The sequence below is a fragment of the Vanellus vanellus genome, assembly GCF_965231255.1.
Source record: "Vanellus vanellus genome assembly, chromosome: 16".
NCBI lineage: Eukaryota > Metazoa > Chordata > Aves > Charadriiformes > Charadriidae > Vanellus > Vanellus vanellus.
Genome location: NC_138921.1, coordinates 13,001,700 through 13,018,433, shown reverse-complemented (window position 1 = coordinate 13,018,433; position 16,734 = coordinate 13,001,700). Strand labels below are relative to the sequence as shown.

Below are 16,734 nucleotides of genomic sequence, written 5' to 3'. Positions count from 1 at the left end.
TGCAGTTATGGTGCAGCACTGCACAGGGACCAGAGGGCACTAGGCTCAGCCACGCCACCGTCATTCCCGATGTGGCGGTTACAAGGAACAAGCAAGGGCAAAATACAGACACAAAAACAGCAGGCCGGCGAGGGAAGCCCCACTGGCAGCCCCCCCCCCCCCCCCCCCCCCACCAGCTCGCCCCATCCCAGGGGGTGTCCGCGCTGGGACCGCTGTCCTTCAGCTCGGAAAAGGGACGGATCCCAGGTTCGCTTGTCTTCCTGCCAACGGGCAGGGTCTCTCCTGGTCCCCTCCGGCCACCACTCCTCAGCTCCCTACGCTCTGCCTTTATTCCTCCCTCCGGCACAGCAGGAGCGGCTTTAACCAGGGGATGGCTCTCAGGAGGTTGGGCCTCCCCTCCCCCAAATTTTGTCTGCCGCAGACCCTCGGGGTCCTGGCTGGCTGTACCCTCTCGTCCCGGCTGCCGAGGTGAGCCGGCTCCTTCTCCCAAACACGCTGGCGCCGGCGAGCGGTCGCACACCCCTGACGGCTGTGCCGGCCCCTCCGACCCCGCAAAGCCCACAGCACCTCCTTCCCTCGGCTGTGGGAAAGCTGCCGCTCCTCCTACTTACAACTAACAACCTGAAGGCCTTCCTGCCGTCGGGCAACACTAATACTTAAGCAATTAAGTACCGATTAATACGCCTCAATAGGGATTCGTTTCATTCATTTGCGGGCCCACCTGGACATTGCTGCAACAGCTCGACAGCCTTCACGCCGCCGTTCTCCCTCGGGCCCGCTGGTCTCTGTCCTGCGCTGGGGAAGCCCATGCCGGCCACCCGACCCCGAGGGGCCGCTTTCCCCCCATCTTTGCCCAAATCCCTTCCTTAATCGCTTCCCTCTCCTCCTTGCCCAGCTGGGCTGAGAGCCGCGGGCCCAGCGGAGCTGGGGAGGGCGCAGTGCCCCTGGGGAAGCTCCTACACTGCTCCTGCATGGCGGTCCTCAGGCTCAGCACGGCAAATGCGTCTCCACGGGTGTCTGGGGAACCATCCCGAGCCCTTGCCAGCACCCCTTCTCCCTGAGCGCAGGGGGGCTCTGTGGGGGCTGGGGCACAGTCAGCCGGCGAAGCCCCGCTCAGACAGGCCGGCAGGCTAACGCTGGCTATGGCTGGGGACTCGCTGAAGCCCAGCAACGCTCAGACACCACCACCAAAAGCGCTCCTCCAGAACTGGGCCATCAGCCTGAAACCCTCCGCCCGCCGGGAGCTCCCCCCTCTGCACAGCAGCAGAGGTCCAAGCGGTCCTGCCCGCAAAGCCCGTCTGCGTGGCACCGGCTGCACCGCCCTGGCCAGACCCGGCCACCAGCTGAATGTTTCCCCCCAGCTCCTGAGAAACCGGAGTCACCTCCTGCTTTAAGCACCTGGAGGACTGAGCACGCTGCCCGCACCCCTGTGCCCGAGCACCCCTCCATCTCCCACATAACACCTCCGTTTGGTCCTCAGCCATTGCCAGATTGCCCAACACTCACAGTTCAAGGCTACGGGGCACTGCTCTCACCCCAGTTTGCTTTCGCAACTGGCTCCTGCAGCCTGCCCAGTCTGCGGTGGCACAGAGTCTGCTTCCCACCCTCACCTTCCCTTTCGCCGCTGCCCTCCTACCCGTCCATGGGCGACCACCAGGTCCCACCAAGAGCAGGGTGCTCTCTCCCGAGCCTGAGGTCTACCTTGCTATAGTTTAACCCTCCGTTGGCACCAGATGGCCGACCCTCGCTTGACTTTTAACCTCTCCTCAAACTCTGCCAGGCTTTCCGAGGAGTTACACTACACTGTGTCCAACTCAGCAGCAGGGAGTTACGGTGCGTCCCGAGCCTTCAGCCTCCCAGCAACTGTTACGCTTGGTCTTACGGCAAAAGGAAAAAAGGAGATGCTTAAATCTACCGAGTCTCCTGCTCTCCGTGGCTGTGAGCCCTGTAGGGGATGAGGTACGGTACAGATATAGGGGAGAGTTACCTGCTCCGGTAATCGCCGGCATATTGAAAATCTCTGTCCCGGGCTGCCCAACATCTGGAGAAAAACAAAGAAGCTCTTCAGTACGGAGAGCAGCATGTGCAGGCTGGCGGGAGGGAGGGACCTGCCGTGCCAGCCACGACAAGATGCCGGTGTCCCTGTCACGGCTCCCGGGGTGACAGCAGCCCACCACCCCGCCAGGCGCTGGGGTGGGTCTGTGGGTGCGGGCTGGGACTGGGAATAATCGCCGTTGGGAGATCCACAGCGGGCACACCTCGCCAGCCGGGAAAGGGCAGGAAAGCAGCGCCCGGAGAGCCAGGGCGATGTCTTCGTGCTCAGTGCTGACCGACCTCCCTCCCTCCAGCCCTTCGGGTTACAAACTCCATGAAGCCAAAGGCTCTCTCCTGCCTACGGGATTTCCAAAGGCTCAAATCCCCACATCCAGGGAGCAGGTCTGGGCCGTGGGGAGGGCGAGGAGGAGGAGAAGAAACGTTAAATCAATATTTTCCCTCTTAGCTGAGCTGTTTGACTTGGATATCGCTTTCCTTAGAATAACAGAAATTCTCATCAAATAAGAGGAGTTTCCTATTTCTATATATTTTCCCTTGATAAGGGAAAGTGTGGAAGGTCACAGGGTTCAGCCACATGTCCCCAAAGGGGCATAACAATACTGTTGGCTCATGGTAACATCATCCAGGAGACGAGACAGCTCGGTCCCTCTTATCCGATGCAGCTGTTGTAAGACGGATTCAAATTGAATTAGTATTGACTGTATAATGCTGGGCTAAATTAAATTATGATCCCATCTACTCTATTAGCGGTTAATGAATGAAGGGGCTGAATTACTAATATAAGCCAGCCTGGTTAGTTTTACAGAGCTATACCAATATTGATGTAGGGCTTAAAGTAACGCTGGGGGGAGATGCATCTCAAGGAGGAAGGATTCAGCTTGGCTAGCCATTCATTAAAATATCAATTGCTCTTAAGTCTCCTCCATGCTCAGCTCGTTATTTCCTTCCTATTGGCGTTATCTGGCGCGGGTGGGATTGACAGCCCCAGAGCAAGGAGATGGAGGGGAGGGGGGGCTGGGAAGCCTCCCATCACCTCCCCAGATGCACGCTGCCACCAGCCAGCTCATCCTAGGAAGCACTTGGACCTTGGACTTCCCAATAAGCCACGGCACGATGCAGACAGAGCCAGCTGAGAGCTCCCAGCCCTTAACACAGCAGCCCCCATTCCCAAATCTCCTTTGCTTCATGTGTTCTCAAGGGTTTCCCCCTTCCTGGTGCCCTGCAATCGCCTTCCCACGTCCTTACTGTACTCCGTCTCATTTTTGTTGGTCGTGCTGAGCTTCTTGATGATCTCCTGTTTCTTGGACTTCACCATGGCAGAGTTGCTCTCAGTCAGCTTGCTGAAGAAAGCTGGAGGCTGAGTGTTGTTTCCTGGGGACTTGGACCCCATCCTGCAAAGCAGAAGGCAATCAGAAATCTCTGCCACATCCAGTTCACACAGTCCTACCTACAGAGGCTCTTCCCTTAGTGTAACTTCTCAGAATCAGCCCCGGGGGTTCCTGAGATGTTTGGGATCTCCAACCTTTCTCCCTATCCCTACCGTAACTGTACCACACGGTGTTGAAAAGCCCCTACAAACAGACAGCAACCTGGGATGCGACACTGCTTTTGGCTGCACGAAAAGCAGCCCGGCCAGGGTGAGTGTGGGGATGGGGGGAACATCCCCACGCTGTCTCCACCGTCCCTTCCCTCAGCATTACCTCTGGTCTATCTGCTCGCCCTCGCGGTACAGGATCGGGTATGTGGCGCTCTTGGCGTGCTCCGATTCTCCCACGCCGTCTGGTGGAGACACCGGCTCGATACAGTTGTCCGACCCGCTCCCAGCCGAGGCTTTGCTCTGCTCTGGCGACCTGCGGAGAGCGATGGAGAGATGCAATCGGTTCATTGCAACATCCTCTGTCTCTGCACGGCAGCCTGGGGTCAGGGGGGAGAAAGACTAAAATAGCTTTCCCTACAGCAGGGAAAAAAGCCAAATCTTCCACACCCCCCTGGGCTTCGGTGCCTTTTAACGCAAGCCGGAGGAAGAGCGCAGCTTGGGCATTTTTCTGCACCGCAGGCGTGCGGAGCAGGACTGAGCCCAGCCGTGGCCCAGATTTCCAGGCAGTGGGCCAGCCGGCAGCCACCCCAAATACAGCTGCCCAGCAGGGACGGCGGCGGGACCAGTCCTGGGACTTGCTGGCTCAGCCCAAGTGTCCCTGGCTGGCAGGGACACAACCCCTGCAGAGGGCTGGGACGTTAACCCTTTGGGGACACGGGTTTTGATTCTCCATCGTATTTGTGAACACAGGGGAGGGCAGCACCTCCCGTCCACCTCGTCTGGGGGCAAGCAGGGGCTCGCTGCCTGCGGGCGATGGGATGCCGAGGCAGCCCGGAGAGGACCGACGCAGCCCCTCCATGCCTGCCTGTGGCCAGTGCCTGGGAGACAGCCAGGTTTGAGTCTGCGAGGAATTCCTCACGGCGAGTTCTGGGAATTTACGTCTTTGTTCTTTCTGTGGTTTCTCCCCCCTCCGCTCCCCCCGACTTTTTTTCATTGCTGGGTGGCCAGGGCTGGGCTCTCCCTTAATGTTATAAAGCCAACTCTAGGACCAGGCAGAGCTGGGAAGAATAATCACATTTACTGACAAGGAACCACCAGTTTGGAGACACCACTCTTTCCTGGACACATTGGAGTCTCTGTTGGTGTTTGGGTGGGAGGACAAACCCCATTATCACTCTTCTCATTTTTTAATTCCATAGAAGAGCAATCAGACCTTCCTCGTGCTGGTACCAACACAAGGACTTGAAAGTGACTTTGAAAGAAGTACAGGTGGTGCCTGAAATGGATGGCTGTAGTTGACAGGGCACATGTGTCTAACAAGCTCCTGATTCACTGAGAATGATGAAGATAAAATTAACTTTGAACCAACGGAAAACACATTGCTTTGGGTCTTTTGGAGCCATCTGTGCTCTGAAAGGTCACTGCACTATGACCTGCAAGGAACTGAGGACAGTGACAGGACAAGAGGCAACAGGCATAAAACAAAACACATGACATTCCATCCCATCACAAGAAAACACTGGTTTACTATGAGGGTGCTCAAACGCTGGTACAGGTTGGCCATGGCCCTGGACAACCTGCTCCAGCTGACCTGCTCGAGCAGGGCATTGGACTGGATGATCTGGAGAGGTCACTTCCCACCTAACTGATTCTGTGACATCAGCCAGATGGAGAAGGGGATCACGAAGGGGGTCTGAAGAGCATCTCTAGAACAACAGGAATGGCAAGACAGGCACCACCACAGGGGAAAAATGCCCAGATCAGAAGGCAATTTTGCACTCTGGGCCACGTAAGCCAGCGATCCATCTGAGCCCCGAGCTGGGGAGCATAAATTCGGCGATGCCAAATGCCAGCCTGCCCTATGCACTACTTGACCGAGGTGCCAGGTAGCCAAGGGTACCTGCCTGGCTCCTCACCCTGGGTAGCCCTGGGCTGTCTGAGCTCAGACTGGCACAGCGGGTGGGCAGAAACCCATCTGCGCCAGCTTTGGTTGGACTTTCTGACCTCACCTTTTGCCGCCTTCATTCTGTGGGGAGATCCTGGAGGCCACTGCGTGCTCCTGCTGCTGCAGATACGCCTCGCTGGGGGTGCGGCGCAGGTCCAGCACAGGGCATGCGGCCCCGGGGAAGGAGTACACTGGGGTCTGGATGTGGGAGTTGAGCTGCTGCGGGTGATGGCGCGTGTAGTCCTGCGTGATGACCTCCTAGAAGAAGAAACCCCCAAGTCAGAAGAAACAGAGTTGGTTTCTACCTCTTGCTTCGCTGAGGTCGACTAAGACAGGGCAAGCAGGAGGGAATTAGGCTGGTTTCTCCCTGCGGGGATGTAACTTCTGCCTCCTGCCTGCAGTAGCTCTCAGGAGGAGCTTGTTGGGGATGCAAACACCCGGGCTGAACACCCCTGATGCACCCTGCTCCCTCCAGCCCCCAACCAGAGGTGCTGAGGTCTCTAGCATCACTCTCAGCTCTTCCTCACCAGACATATTTCATATTAGCTCTTCCCTCCTCCCTGGAGCCCCAGCGGAAAGGTGAGAACAAGGTTAATTACACTGATGTGTTGGGCCAGCGTGACCACCCGCTGGTTCATGCCCTTGACGCTCTGGCTGGACTGCAGGGGCTGGCACTGGGGCTGGGGGCCGTCGGGCTGCCGGAGGTGCTGCAGGTGGGCTGCTTCGGGAGCCGAGGTCTTCAGCGAGCCTGGGGGAGGCACAAAGAAGACAGCAGGCATGAGATGACGTCTGCGTCCCCTTCATCGAACGCTATCCCGGCACGGCGCTGGGGCACGGCGAGCGAGAGCTGGCTGATGAAGCCCCCCCCTGTGCCAGCTCGGGCTCTCCTGCGCTGGCTGGCACTGCCCTCACCTTGCTGTTTCTGCCTCAGGTCATGCTCCCCGTGCCCCTTCTCCGCATCCTGCAGCAGCTTGGCCCCTTTCTCATGGGACAGGCTGGGTGAGCTCACCGGACTCACTGCTTCCATCCGCTCAGGGCTGTAGCCTCCGTGAAAGCCTGGGGAAATGGGAGAAGCCAGTTAAAACCAGGAGCTCGCTTGGCTTTTCCCTTAGTGCTGTGGCAACCGTCGTTTGTGGGTAGAGTCACACGTTCAGCAAAGGGGGGAAAAAAGAGATGAAGGAAGACCTGGCAGGTCACATTGCAGGGACCCCTGGAGCCACCTCCGATGTCCAGTTGTGGTGATGGCTGCAGTAAAGAGGTGATGTCTCGTTCCTGCAGAACTGGACACTCAGCAGCTCGTGGTGACAGCAGGAGAGTCAGGAACCAAATTCAGCCCCTGCGGGTTCACAGTTTGTTCCCCCCCTCCCCCTATTTCCCCAACCTACCGAAACAGAGGAAAATAAAAAACCTGCTCCACCAGGAGGGAAAACAACACTCTGCGGGAGTGGTGGTGGCTGCACGGGAGGTCTCAAGTGTTTCACAAAGAAAAGCCCAGCGTGGCCAACAGCAGAAACTTGAAAATTGGGTGCAAGGCCCTGCAGACTCCAGGTCCTGCTCCAGAGACAGCAGGCTCGCACACCGCAAGGGCAAAATGCTTCCTGACCTTTCTCTTCCTTTTAAGCCCTTTGCATGGACTCAAACTGCATCAAAGCAGGCAGAGCTGCAATGAGGGACCACCACCATCCTTCAGCAGAGAGGGGAAACCGAGGCACGGATGGGTTACGCTTCCACAGACCAGGGACAGAGGAGTCCTGGAGGAGGCACGCGCTGTCTCTCGCCAGCTAAGCACGTTTGGCAACGCGCACGACTTTTGCCTCCACAGACCTTTACCCTCCTAACGCCCAATTCCTAGAAACCACCCACTGCAGGCAAATCTGGCAGGCCACCTACAGCACTGCCTGAGGGTCCCCGCTGCCCAGGCACAGACACACTGGGTAGAGGAGGACCCCCACGGAGAGCCTCCCTGCACCAGGGATGGGGATGCAGCATCCCCTATCACCCCATGCATGTCAGTACCGAAGGGACCATGCTTTGGATCCACCCAAGATGAAGGGTTCTGGTCTGGAAAGATCCCTAACCAACAGTTGAGTCCTGGGGAACACCAGCTCCTTTCTGGAAGCTCATTGCCACAGAAAAGCTGCCCCTCTCCTCTGCAGCATGACAACGCTCAGCTGGAGGAAACACTGGTGCCAGAGAACAATGTGGAGGACGAGCTGAGCCAGGCAGCACACCACGTCCAGAGGCACATCCTTGGGCACGCTGCTGGAAGGGGCTGGGACCAGACATGACCAAGGGGTGGAATGGGATGTGCTGGCAAGAGCAGCTCTCTTCCCCCGGCCACGCTGCTGTGTCCTTTCCAGCCTTGGGTTACAGGACAGCAACCCCCAGTGCTGATGGCCAAGGCAGATGCTTCAATTTGAAGAAGGGGTCCCATCAAATTCCCATGGGCTGCCTGCTGCTTCTGTATGCCGGTGGGAGCCTGGGTGAATGCTCTGGGTGAAGACCGGTCCTAGCAAGAATGACTTAGACCTTGAATCCAGCCACCTCCGTGCACTTCCTTCTGGAGAAACCTATCCTAGCGCTTTTGTGTTCTACACAAAGATGGTTCTTGGGGTCTGCACTGGAAATGGCTGCTGAGCATGGCCAGGCTGAGCAATCCCTGGCCAGTCCTGCCCGCATTGCCCTCTTGTGCAGCATCCAGCATCAGGACCCTGAGCAGGGTCACCACAAGCGAGGGGACCCCAGCTGAGCTGCATCAGTAGCCCGCAAAGCCCTCTGAGATCCTGCACGCTCACAGCACAACCGTGAGCAGGGATGCTCTGATGGCCAGCAGCCCTGTCCCGCTCACACTCCCGGTTCTCCACTTCACTCACTTGATTTATTACCCACAACTGTTTCTCACAGACTGCTTGGGAATTTCTAACGATGGGGAAATCAGAATTAGCAAATTGCTATTGTCTGTAAAAAGCAATACCAGGAACTGAACGACGTTTGCAAAACAGGACTTGGCAACGGGAAAAACTAAAAGAGGGTGGGAGAAGGGAAGATCCTTAAAACACACACGAATAAAAAAGTCTGGAATAACACAACAACTGGGAAGCAGAGGAAAAAGCACACTTGGGGAGCTGACAAAGCCAATAGCCAAAACGTGCAACTAAAAATAGGAAATAATGAAATAAAATGGGTTTCAGGCCACAGCTCTCTCACCTCTCCACTCCAATTTCTTACCATCACTAGTGGAGTCGTTACTTAGCGAGCCTCTTTCTCGCTGCCCCTTATCGCAAGACATTTGGCGCATGATAATCACATCTATGAAGTTGGCCGCTGTCGTGGTGGTCTTACCGAGTGCTCGGAGCTCCTGTTCCTGCATTGAAAAGGGTTTACTTTGACTCTTTTCTCTACTGTGCTGCTCGGGGCCCGAGGCAGCGTGCTGCTGGTCCAGAGGGTGATGGTGCTGTTGGCTTTTCCCCTGTCCTCTGCTATAGTGATGAGCAGAACCAGGTCCGGAGGCGGGTAAAGGTCTCGACTCCATGGCTTTAATGGGTGAAGGCGACTGTTCGATGCTGGCCCCACTGGGCAGCTTTGAGGTGAAGATGTTGTTGTCAGTCTGGGGTCGTTCTGCCTTGGCTTCCCGCGCCCTTGAGGCCTCTTTCTGCAGGACGGCCGGGTCCATCAGGGGCGCGTAGCCGTCCGCCGCGCTGATGGAGGAGCGCAGGGTGGAGGCCGTGGGGAAGGCGGTGGAGCGGATCGGTGATGTGGTAGTGGTGGAGGAGGATCTGGAAGGCAAACGAAGACAAGGCGGAGATGAGGGAAGCACGGGGAGAAAGGGGAGTGCTGTTACCAGAGCCCCAGTGTTCAGCCCTGCCTGGCCGAGGTCTTCCCAGGGCTTCTGAGCATGGGAACGTGCTAGAGCAGGTGAGGAGGGCTTGGATGGAGCCTCCACCACAGTAACTGGCCACAGGGCATTGCTTGTGGCCGGGATGCATTGACTGGAAAGAATAAAACGCACAAACAGGTCCCAGAGACCTTCATAACTCCACCACCAGGCAACTTGCAGCAAGAGCTGTACTTGGGTGCAGGGACGCTCCCGCTTTCCTTCCTGGTAGCAATAAAAGCCACCAGGAAAAGCGAAGGAACTGGGCACCAAAATCTGCCTCTCCCCATCACAACTTCCCTGTAAGGCCCAATCCTGCTCCCACTGAGACTGAAGGCCAAAACAACCCTCGCCCCATCTCAGAGGTGCCCCATGAGATGCTCATTAATTGACCACATTAATTGACCACAGCCACCCTGGTGCAGGGGTCCGGGCAAGCGACACGCACCGTGTTGGTGGGACGTACCGCAGGACGGAAGGGGTAGGGGTCTCCGAAGACATGATCTTCATGCTTGTGTTGTGGAGCACACTGGGGCGCTGCTGGATGGTCTCGTGTGTGCGGGGCGAGACGGGAGAGTGCTGGTGGCTGTGAGAGTGTGAGGACGAACGGCTGCTGGACTGCTCTGTACCTGGGGGAAAATACAAAGAAGGGCTTCTTTAGCTCTTCATTTTAGAGTCCCAAACTTACCTCCATCCAGCACGGGCCCCCAGATGTGATGCCAGTCTCCTCTCCAGCCTACCTGGTCTCCAGATGGGTGCGTGCTCCACCGTGGTGGATGCTAGGATGGATTTTTCACGTTCCCTCTCCCGTTCTCGCTCTCGCTCTCGCTCCCGCTCCCGTTCCCGTTCCCGCTCAGACACTGACGATCCCGACTGCTTGGTCATGTGCGTGGGGCCTCCTGAAACCCAAGCGAAAGGCAGTGAAAGGGCTGCAGACAGAGCGATTTCCCCCGGGGAACACCGCCTGCTCTTCACATTGCTGTGTCTGCAGAGCAGATAAGGAATGGCTCCATCCAAGGTCACCTGGAGCAGGACAGATGGAGGCAACCAGTGTGACAAAACCAAGTCAAATAAAGCAGTAACTGTCCTGGCACCGTCTCCAGGGCACTGCTCTCCTTCCACAAAGCTGTTTGCCAGCTGCCGCTTTGGGAAGAAGGGGGAAAAGCAAGGAAGCCCCCAACAAGCAGGATCGGAGGAGCTGGTTTGAGGGAGCCACTGGGCTGGTCCCTGACTGAGAATGAATTTGCGCTCTCCCCATCTGCCCCAGCATGCCGAGCTCACGGCCCTGGATTGGCTAAGGGTGTCCTGCCCAACTGCCTTCCCATGGGAAAAGCATCCTGCAGCGTTACCTGGGGAGAGCGGGGAGCTGCTGTGCCGGCTGCCGAAGGTCTGGGGGGGCCCGGGGATGTAGGTGATGCGGTCCATGGTGGTGGCAGAGGTGCCAGGGGTAGGGGGCACGAGGACGGGCAGGTGCGGCACTTGGGACAGGTCGATGATGCCTGGAGAGAGAAGCCAGAGCACTGTCAGGATGATGCCCAGCTGCTGCGGCGTGGCCGCGCTGGAGCGGGGAGTGATGCTGGGGAGGGTTGACCTGTCCCACCGCTCTGGCACAGCGCAAGAGGTGCCAGTGCACACATGGCCCCCAGGTGCTGGTTGTCAGCGGAGGGGACCCTTCTGTGGGCAAATACAGCGTGTCCTGCTGCTGGGAATAAGGGGGGAAAAATGCTGAGATCTGTCCCTGCTGAACAAGAGGGCTGCAGGCAGTGTCAGCCCGAGACCAACGCTGCTCTGCCTGCGGAGGGGCAGGAGCACCATACCCCGCGCACTCCCCAGCACGCTCTGCTTTTTGTAGAATCACAGAATGTCCTATATTGGAAAAGACCTGCAAGGTCATCTAGTCCAACCACGAACCTGACACGGATAACCCACCACTAAACCATGTCCCTGAGCACTGTATCTACACGACCCTTAAATGGGGACTCCATCACTGCCCTGGGTAATGTGTTCCAGTGCCTGATGACCCTTTCAGTAAAGAAATTCTTCCTAATATCCAATCTAAACTTCTCTTGGAGCAACCTGAAGCCATTTCCTCTTGTTCTGTCACTTGTTACTTGACAGAACAGGTCGATTCCCACCTCTCTGCAACCTCCTTTCAGATAGTTGTAGAGAGCGATAAGGTCTCTCCCCTGAGCCTCCTTTTCTCCAGGAAATCCAGAAATCCTTCTAGGAGTGTATTTTAATCTCCAAAGGCCAGCAGGGCGAGGCTGGGAAGCGCTCCCATGACCCAAACCCAGAACTGCACATAAGGAGCTAAACTAAAGTTATTAAAGTAACTAAAGACGGCAAAAAGAGCGACGAAGTCCCCCCCACTGTCATCCGCGCTGATCGGCAAAGTTCCTACACCGCTGGGGGATGAGCCTTTGGCCCCAGCGTTGGAACTGGCACTGCTGGCCTGACCCAGTCTCCTCCTTCCCAAATGCCCCCAAACCCCCAGATGGTGCCGTGCCAGGAGGACCTGCTGCATAGTTGAGGGCGAGGGAGGGCTCCCGGGGCGACAAGCCGCGCAGCATGTCCGCCCGCTGTGCCATGGCCGTGGCTGCGGCGTTGTGGTGCATCTGCTGGGACGTGATGTAGTCATTGATGATGGTCTGTCGGTTCTCCATGGCGGCCGTGTCCGGGTAGCCCCGGATGAGGTATGGGGGGTAGAGGTGGGGGTACGTGGGGCTCGGAGCCAGATGCCGTGGCAGGTAGTAAGCAGCAGCTGGGAGAGAAAAGGATGAAGACATGAAGTGCCTTTTCCCAGACACCTCGGGCTTTCAGAGCATAACAAGGAAAAAACCAATCCCAAACAGACTGTGCTCCCACTGAAGGTACCTGCTTCCAGTTGGATTCCCCTCGGGATGGCAGCGGGGTCGAAAGCCAGCGGGATGTGTCCTCGGTACAGGTCGACCCCGCTCACACCCCGGAGCAGGTGCTCGTACGGGGAGATGGGGTGGTGGTGGTCGGGCACAGGGGCATGCGGAGACTTGGAGTTGGTGAGCTCTCTCGATGTGGGGGTGATCTTTCTGTCCTGGGACACTGGCTTCCCAGCAGTGATGCTCCCTGCAGTGAGCAGAAGGAAATGAGTCAGACGCCGAGCGCCGTGGCCAAGCCGTGTCCCCAAGGGGTGCCTGCGGCCAAGCGTGTCCCCTGGGGACACCCGCAGCTACCCTGAACTCAAGGGACCTTTCCCTCCTCCCTGCACTGCCACGCCACGTTACGCCACCAAGGCTGAGGTGGGCCAAGTTCCAGTTACAGCCGGGAGGAGAAGCCTGTCCCCAACCATCCCTCCACCCCGGCACATCCATGCCAGGCCATCTGCGAGTTCATCCTGGCCCACACAAACAGCCCCGGCACAAGGAGGTCACCGCTGCCGAGCAGAGCCGGGGATCCTGAAACTCCCAGCAATGGTGACGAAAGGCAGTTCAGAGCGTTTGAGCACCCACCACCCTCTGGAGCCGTAAATTCTTTCTCAGCTTACGGGAAGGGAGGTTGGATCATGTCAGGGAGTTCTCTTGGTGCTCCCAACCCGAGCTGGGCATTGGTGGCACTTCTTGCCCAACCTGGGACAAGTGTCACCAGCTCGTGTGTTTGTAACGGCAGGCTGGGGACAGCGGCTGACACAGAGCCACCCCAAGCAGCATGACCAAACCCCTTGAACACCAAACGCTGCCCAGCCCTGGCTTGGGGAGCAAGGAGCAGCCCCCTCGGGCACATCCAGACAGATCCAGCCCTGTCATTGCCGACTTTAAAACAATCTTGGCTGCAACACGGGCCACGCGAAGTGCCACTCCTGCTCCTTTCACGAAGCTTGGCATCTCCGCACGGCTCCTAAGAAATCAAACCTACCGTTGGGGCAGAAGGAAAGCTCAGGCAACTCAAGGAAAGGTGCCTTCCAACTCTGACCCAAGCCACAGGGACTTCTCCTGCAGGTCCTCTGCACCCCAAAACCCTGTGAACTCCGGACATGCACAAACTCACCCTCGGGAACCCTGCCCACCGCCTGGGCGCTGCCTCCCCTGCCTTGTGCTCACCGTATGTGCCCGTCTCAAAGAGCTGCCAACATCTGACGGCTTCCCCCAAAATGATTGACCTAACCGGGGAGACAGCAGAGGCTGCCGCAACGCGACACGCTGACCACGGAGAGCTGGAGCTGCCCCAGCCGGCAGCGAGTGACGGGGGAGGCTTTTCGGAGGAGCTCTGCACTGCACAGCCCCATCTCCCGCTCCTCGCTGGGGAGGAGTGTCCTGCCCTCAGTTTTCAGCAGACTGCGACGTCTTGTGCTGCACACCCCCAAATCACAAGACTCTTGGGTTAGGACAAGGATTTGGAGGCGGGAGGTGCAAAAGGCCCCAGAGCAGTTACCTGCCGCTAGCAGGCACGGTGGGACGAGGTGTCTTAGGGAATGGCTTCAGCACTGATATTGTCCACAAACGTGCCACGAAGCAAAAGGGGTTTTTGTGCTCTGGATCTGAGCGGGTCTCAGCAGATCACTGAGCCCAGCCCAGACACGTGCCTGCTCCCTGGGACCCCCAGGTCTGGCTCTGAGGGCAGGAGACAACTGATGCCAGGGGGCAGGGGCAGACCCTGCCTGGCGCCGGCAGACGAGCCGGGGAGGTGGCAGATCCCAAAGACCAGCCACACCGCCCGGATCCACCGGCTCAGGAAAGGTTACATGTTCCCGGAGGTGAGGCACTCGGGTGCTCAGGTGATGGATGAGGCATAAACACACGAGGTAGGCAAACACACACACCAGATCGGTGAGAAGCGTGAAGATCCCCCCACCCGGTGCACCAAGCGCTGCCTTCCCGCCCGCCTGTAGAAACAAGGGTGCCCTGGGCCAACACTGGGACAGGGAAGACACTTCTGAAACACCATCAGCTTGACCAGCCGCGGTCCGAGTCTCCCTTTGGTTACCCCGGCGCAGACGTGGGGTGCCCTCGCAGCAATGGCGTGAGCACCCCCAGGAAGGGAGCTGAGCCCCAGCCGTCCCTGGCAGCTGCCCCAGTGCCGTGAGTCAGCCGCGGCCGTGGGCAAGAGTGGGTGCGGGGTGCTGGGGAGAACGGGTTTGACGGGCACCTGCTGGGAATGGCTCAGGCAGGTGGGGTCAGCAGCCACCTCCCGCGCACCTTGCCCACTCGGCTTGCTAGAAACGTTAGCATCAAATAAAAGGTTTGCCGAGTACCTTCATGCTGCCGCGGCGTGGACTCTCGTGTGGAGACTGGAGACCCTCTGTGCAAGTGGCTGCCGAACGCCGGGGTGTGCCCTGCCTGATGGTCCTCGTAGGCGAGGGCACTTTGGTGGGGCTTGCCCGGCTCGGGTACAATCACAGGAGCCCCTCTGGCAATGGAGCCACCCGAGTTTGTCACCGGGCTTGGCCTGTTTTTCAGGCTCTCTTCGTAAGCTCTCTCCAGATTTCTTGGGTCTTGGATGACGTCCAGTGAGTGCACAGAGTGAAAAGTCCTGCCGGGACTGCCAATGATGGACCGCACATCGTGCTTTTTGGTACTCGAGGAGGAAGAGCCGCTGTCGTACTTCAGTGGGGTACCCTGGGGACAGAAGGCAGAGGGGACATCAAAGGGGCGTTGAGGAGAAGGGGATGAAGCGACCACATCCCACCAAGTTTCAACGGGACTTGTGCTTCCTTGTTCAACGGGTCACAACACCAGTTTCCTTGGTCAGACGGCAACAGCCATCGGCAAAGCAGAGATAATAGCTCCGCATGGCGCAGGGCAGGGTGGAGTGCCCATCTTGCATGTCTTGTTGTGCTCCAACAAGACGATGATGAGTCACTGCTGAAGGCTGGCTGTGCCCATCACGCCTCTCTCCTACACACACTGTGAAATGAGGTAGGACTACGAGGTACCATGGGAACCCTCCAAATATTTGGAGCCCAACAGGAGACAGCATGCCACATTTCATCCTAACTACTGGCCTTGCTGGGTTGACACTTGTCCATCAAGGGAGGAGACCAAGATTACGTGCACTGCCAAGGGCACCAAGTTGACTCTGGCCTTGAACAAGGGCCAAATGCATCCCCTTCTGTGCACGCATGTGGATGAAGCATCGCTTTCTTAACGTGTCGGGGGTGCTGAGCTCCCTTCCCTGGGTTTTGTGCTTATCCGTTGGGAAGGATCATAAAATGGTTTGGGTTGGAAGGGACCTTTAAAGATCAAAGGATGGGGAAGGGCAACCTGTACCCAAGCAGAGCCTCAATTCTGCCCAGTGATGCGTTTGCAACTCAAAGCCCTCTCTGCTCTCCTTTTACCTTGGGAATGGTCCCAGGGTCTGTGCAAGGACGGCAGCTGGAGTAGGACCGGTCTCATTCGCTGTTCACCCCATACTCACCTGCGTGATGGAGCCCTCCTTCAGAGGCCTTGCCAGAGAGATGTCCGGTGTCCGCCTCAGCTCCTCCCGGGGAATCTCATGGATTGATCTTCCTGCTTCTTTCACCGTGGCCACCAGGCCTTCATGGGCCGGTTTCATTTTCAGAGGAGTAAGGCCCTCGTGAGACCTGACCTTGTAGGCATCAGATAAGTCCCTCGGTGGAGTGTTTTCCCTCTTGAGCTGTTTGGCTTCTCTTCTGAGGTAGTCCTCATGGGCCTCCACGTAGGACCGAGGTATTCCTGCAACCCCCAAGCAGACAATGGACGCAGAGGGTCATTCCCCAGCCAGACACTGAACTTCCAGTCCCTGTGCGGATGCTCAGTTCAAGGGGGTCTCTAGTTCATGCATGTAACTTGGGGACTGGTACCCAACTGAGCACACAGAGCAGCAGATCACCTCACATCTACCACCACTTTCTGGACCCATTTCGCACTAGTTTCAACCTGCCTTAATGTGAATCACTGAGAATTTTACCCCAGACTTTGATGAGAGCTTAGATTGGTAGAAGTTGAGCAAGACTGAAAATCTCTCTGAGCACATAGCCAACGCTGCAGAGATCTGCACCTGGACTTTGATGTGTCCATCCTTGTTTCCTCCTGCCCTAGTCTGACAACAACAAGGGGCCATGCATGTGAGATACCTCCCCACATTACCTCTGGCCATCTTCTGCTTGCAGGCTTTACCTTGTGTAATTGAGCCCCGCATGTGATGCTGCTCCTTTAGGTTATGGGGACTGTGTCGGTCTGGAGGGATCGCTCGACCCATGAGACCTAGAGGAGATCCAAGGGGGAAAGTTGGGTTGGGATACAGGCGTTCATTTACAATGAACACAAGACAGCGTTATCAGGGACTCCCGGGACAACAAGGAAAAACATCAACAATTTCTGAATTACTTGA

General features: G+C 57.4%; 1 protein-coding gene across 1 annotated transcript in view; it reads right to left on the bottom strand.

Annotated features, from left to right (window-relative positions):
* NCOR2 (nuclear receptor corepressor 2) overlaps nucleotides 1-16,734 on the bottom strand; it is a 258,054-nt gene that overhangs the window by 5,620 nt on the left and 235,700 nt on the right. The window contains exons 30-44 of the mRNA XM_082491424.1: nucleotides 16,521-16,607; nucleotides 15,799-16,076; nucleotides 14,636-14,999; nucleotides 12,286-12,513; nucleotides 11,927-12,172; nucleotides 10,761-10,910; nucleotides 10,152-10,310; nucleotides 9,878-10,040; nucleotides 8,880-9,313; nucleotides 6,450-6,593; nucleotides 6,137-6,285; nucleotides 5,602-5,795; nucleotides 3,756-3,905; nucleotides 3,301-3,446; nucleotides 1,988-2,041 (exon numbers count right to left, since the gene is read on the bottom strand). Coding sequence (XP_082347550.1) covers nucleotides 1,988-2,041; nucleotides 3,301-3,446; nucleotides 3,756-3,905; nucleotides 5,602-5,795; nucleotides 6,137-6,285; nucleotides 6,450-6,593; nucleotides 8,880-9,313; nucleotides 9,878-10,040; nucleotides 10,152-10,310; nucleotides 10,761-10,910; nucleotides 11,927-12,172; nucleotides 12,286-12,513; nucleotides 14,636-14,999; nucleotides 15,799-16,076; nucleotides 16,521-16,607 — 2,946 coding nt within the window. The remainder of the gene's footprint in view (nucleotides 1-1,987; nucleotides 2,042-3,300; nucleotides 3,447-3,755; nucleotides 3,906-5,601; nucleotides 5,796-6,136; nucleotides 6,286-6,449; nucleotides 6,594-8,879; nucleotides 9,314-9,877; nucleotides 10,041-10,151; nucleotides 10,311-10,760; nucleotides 10,911-11,926; nucleotides 12,173-12,285; nucleotides 12,514-14,635; nucleotides 15,000-15,798; nucleotides 16,077-16,520; nucleotides 16,608-16,734) is intronic.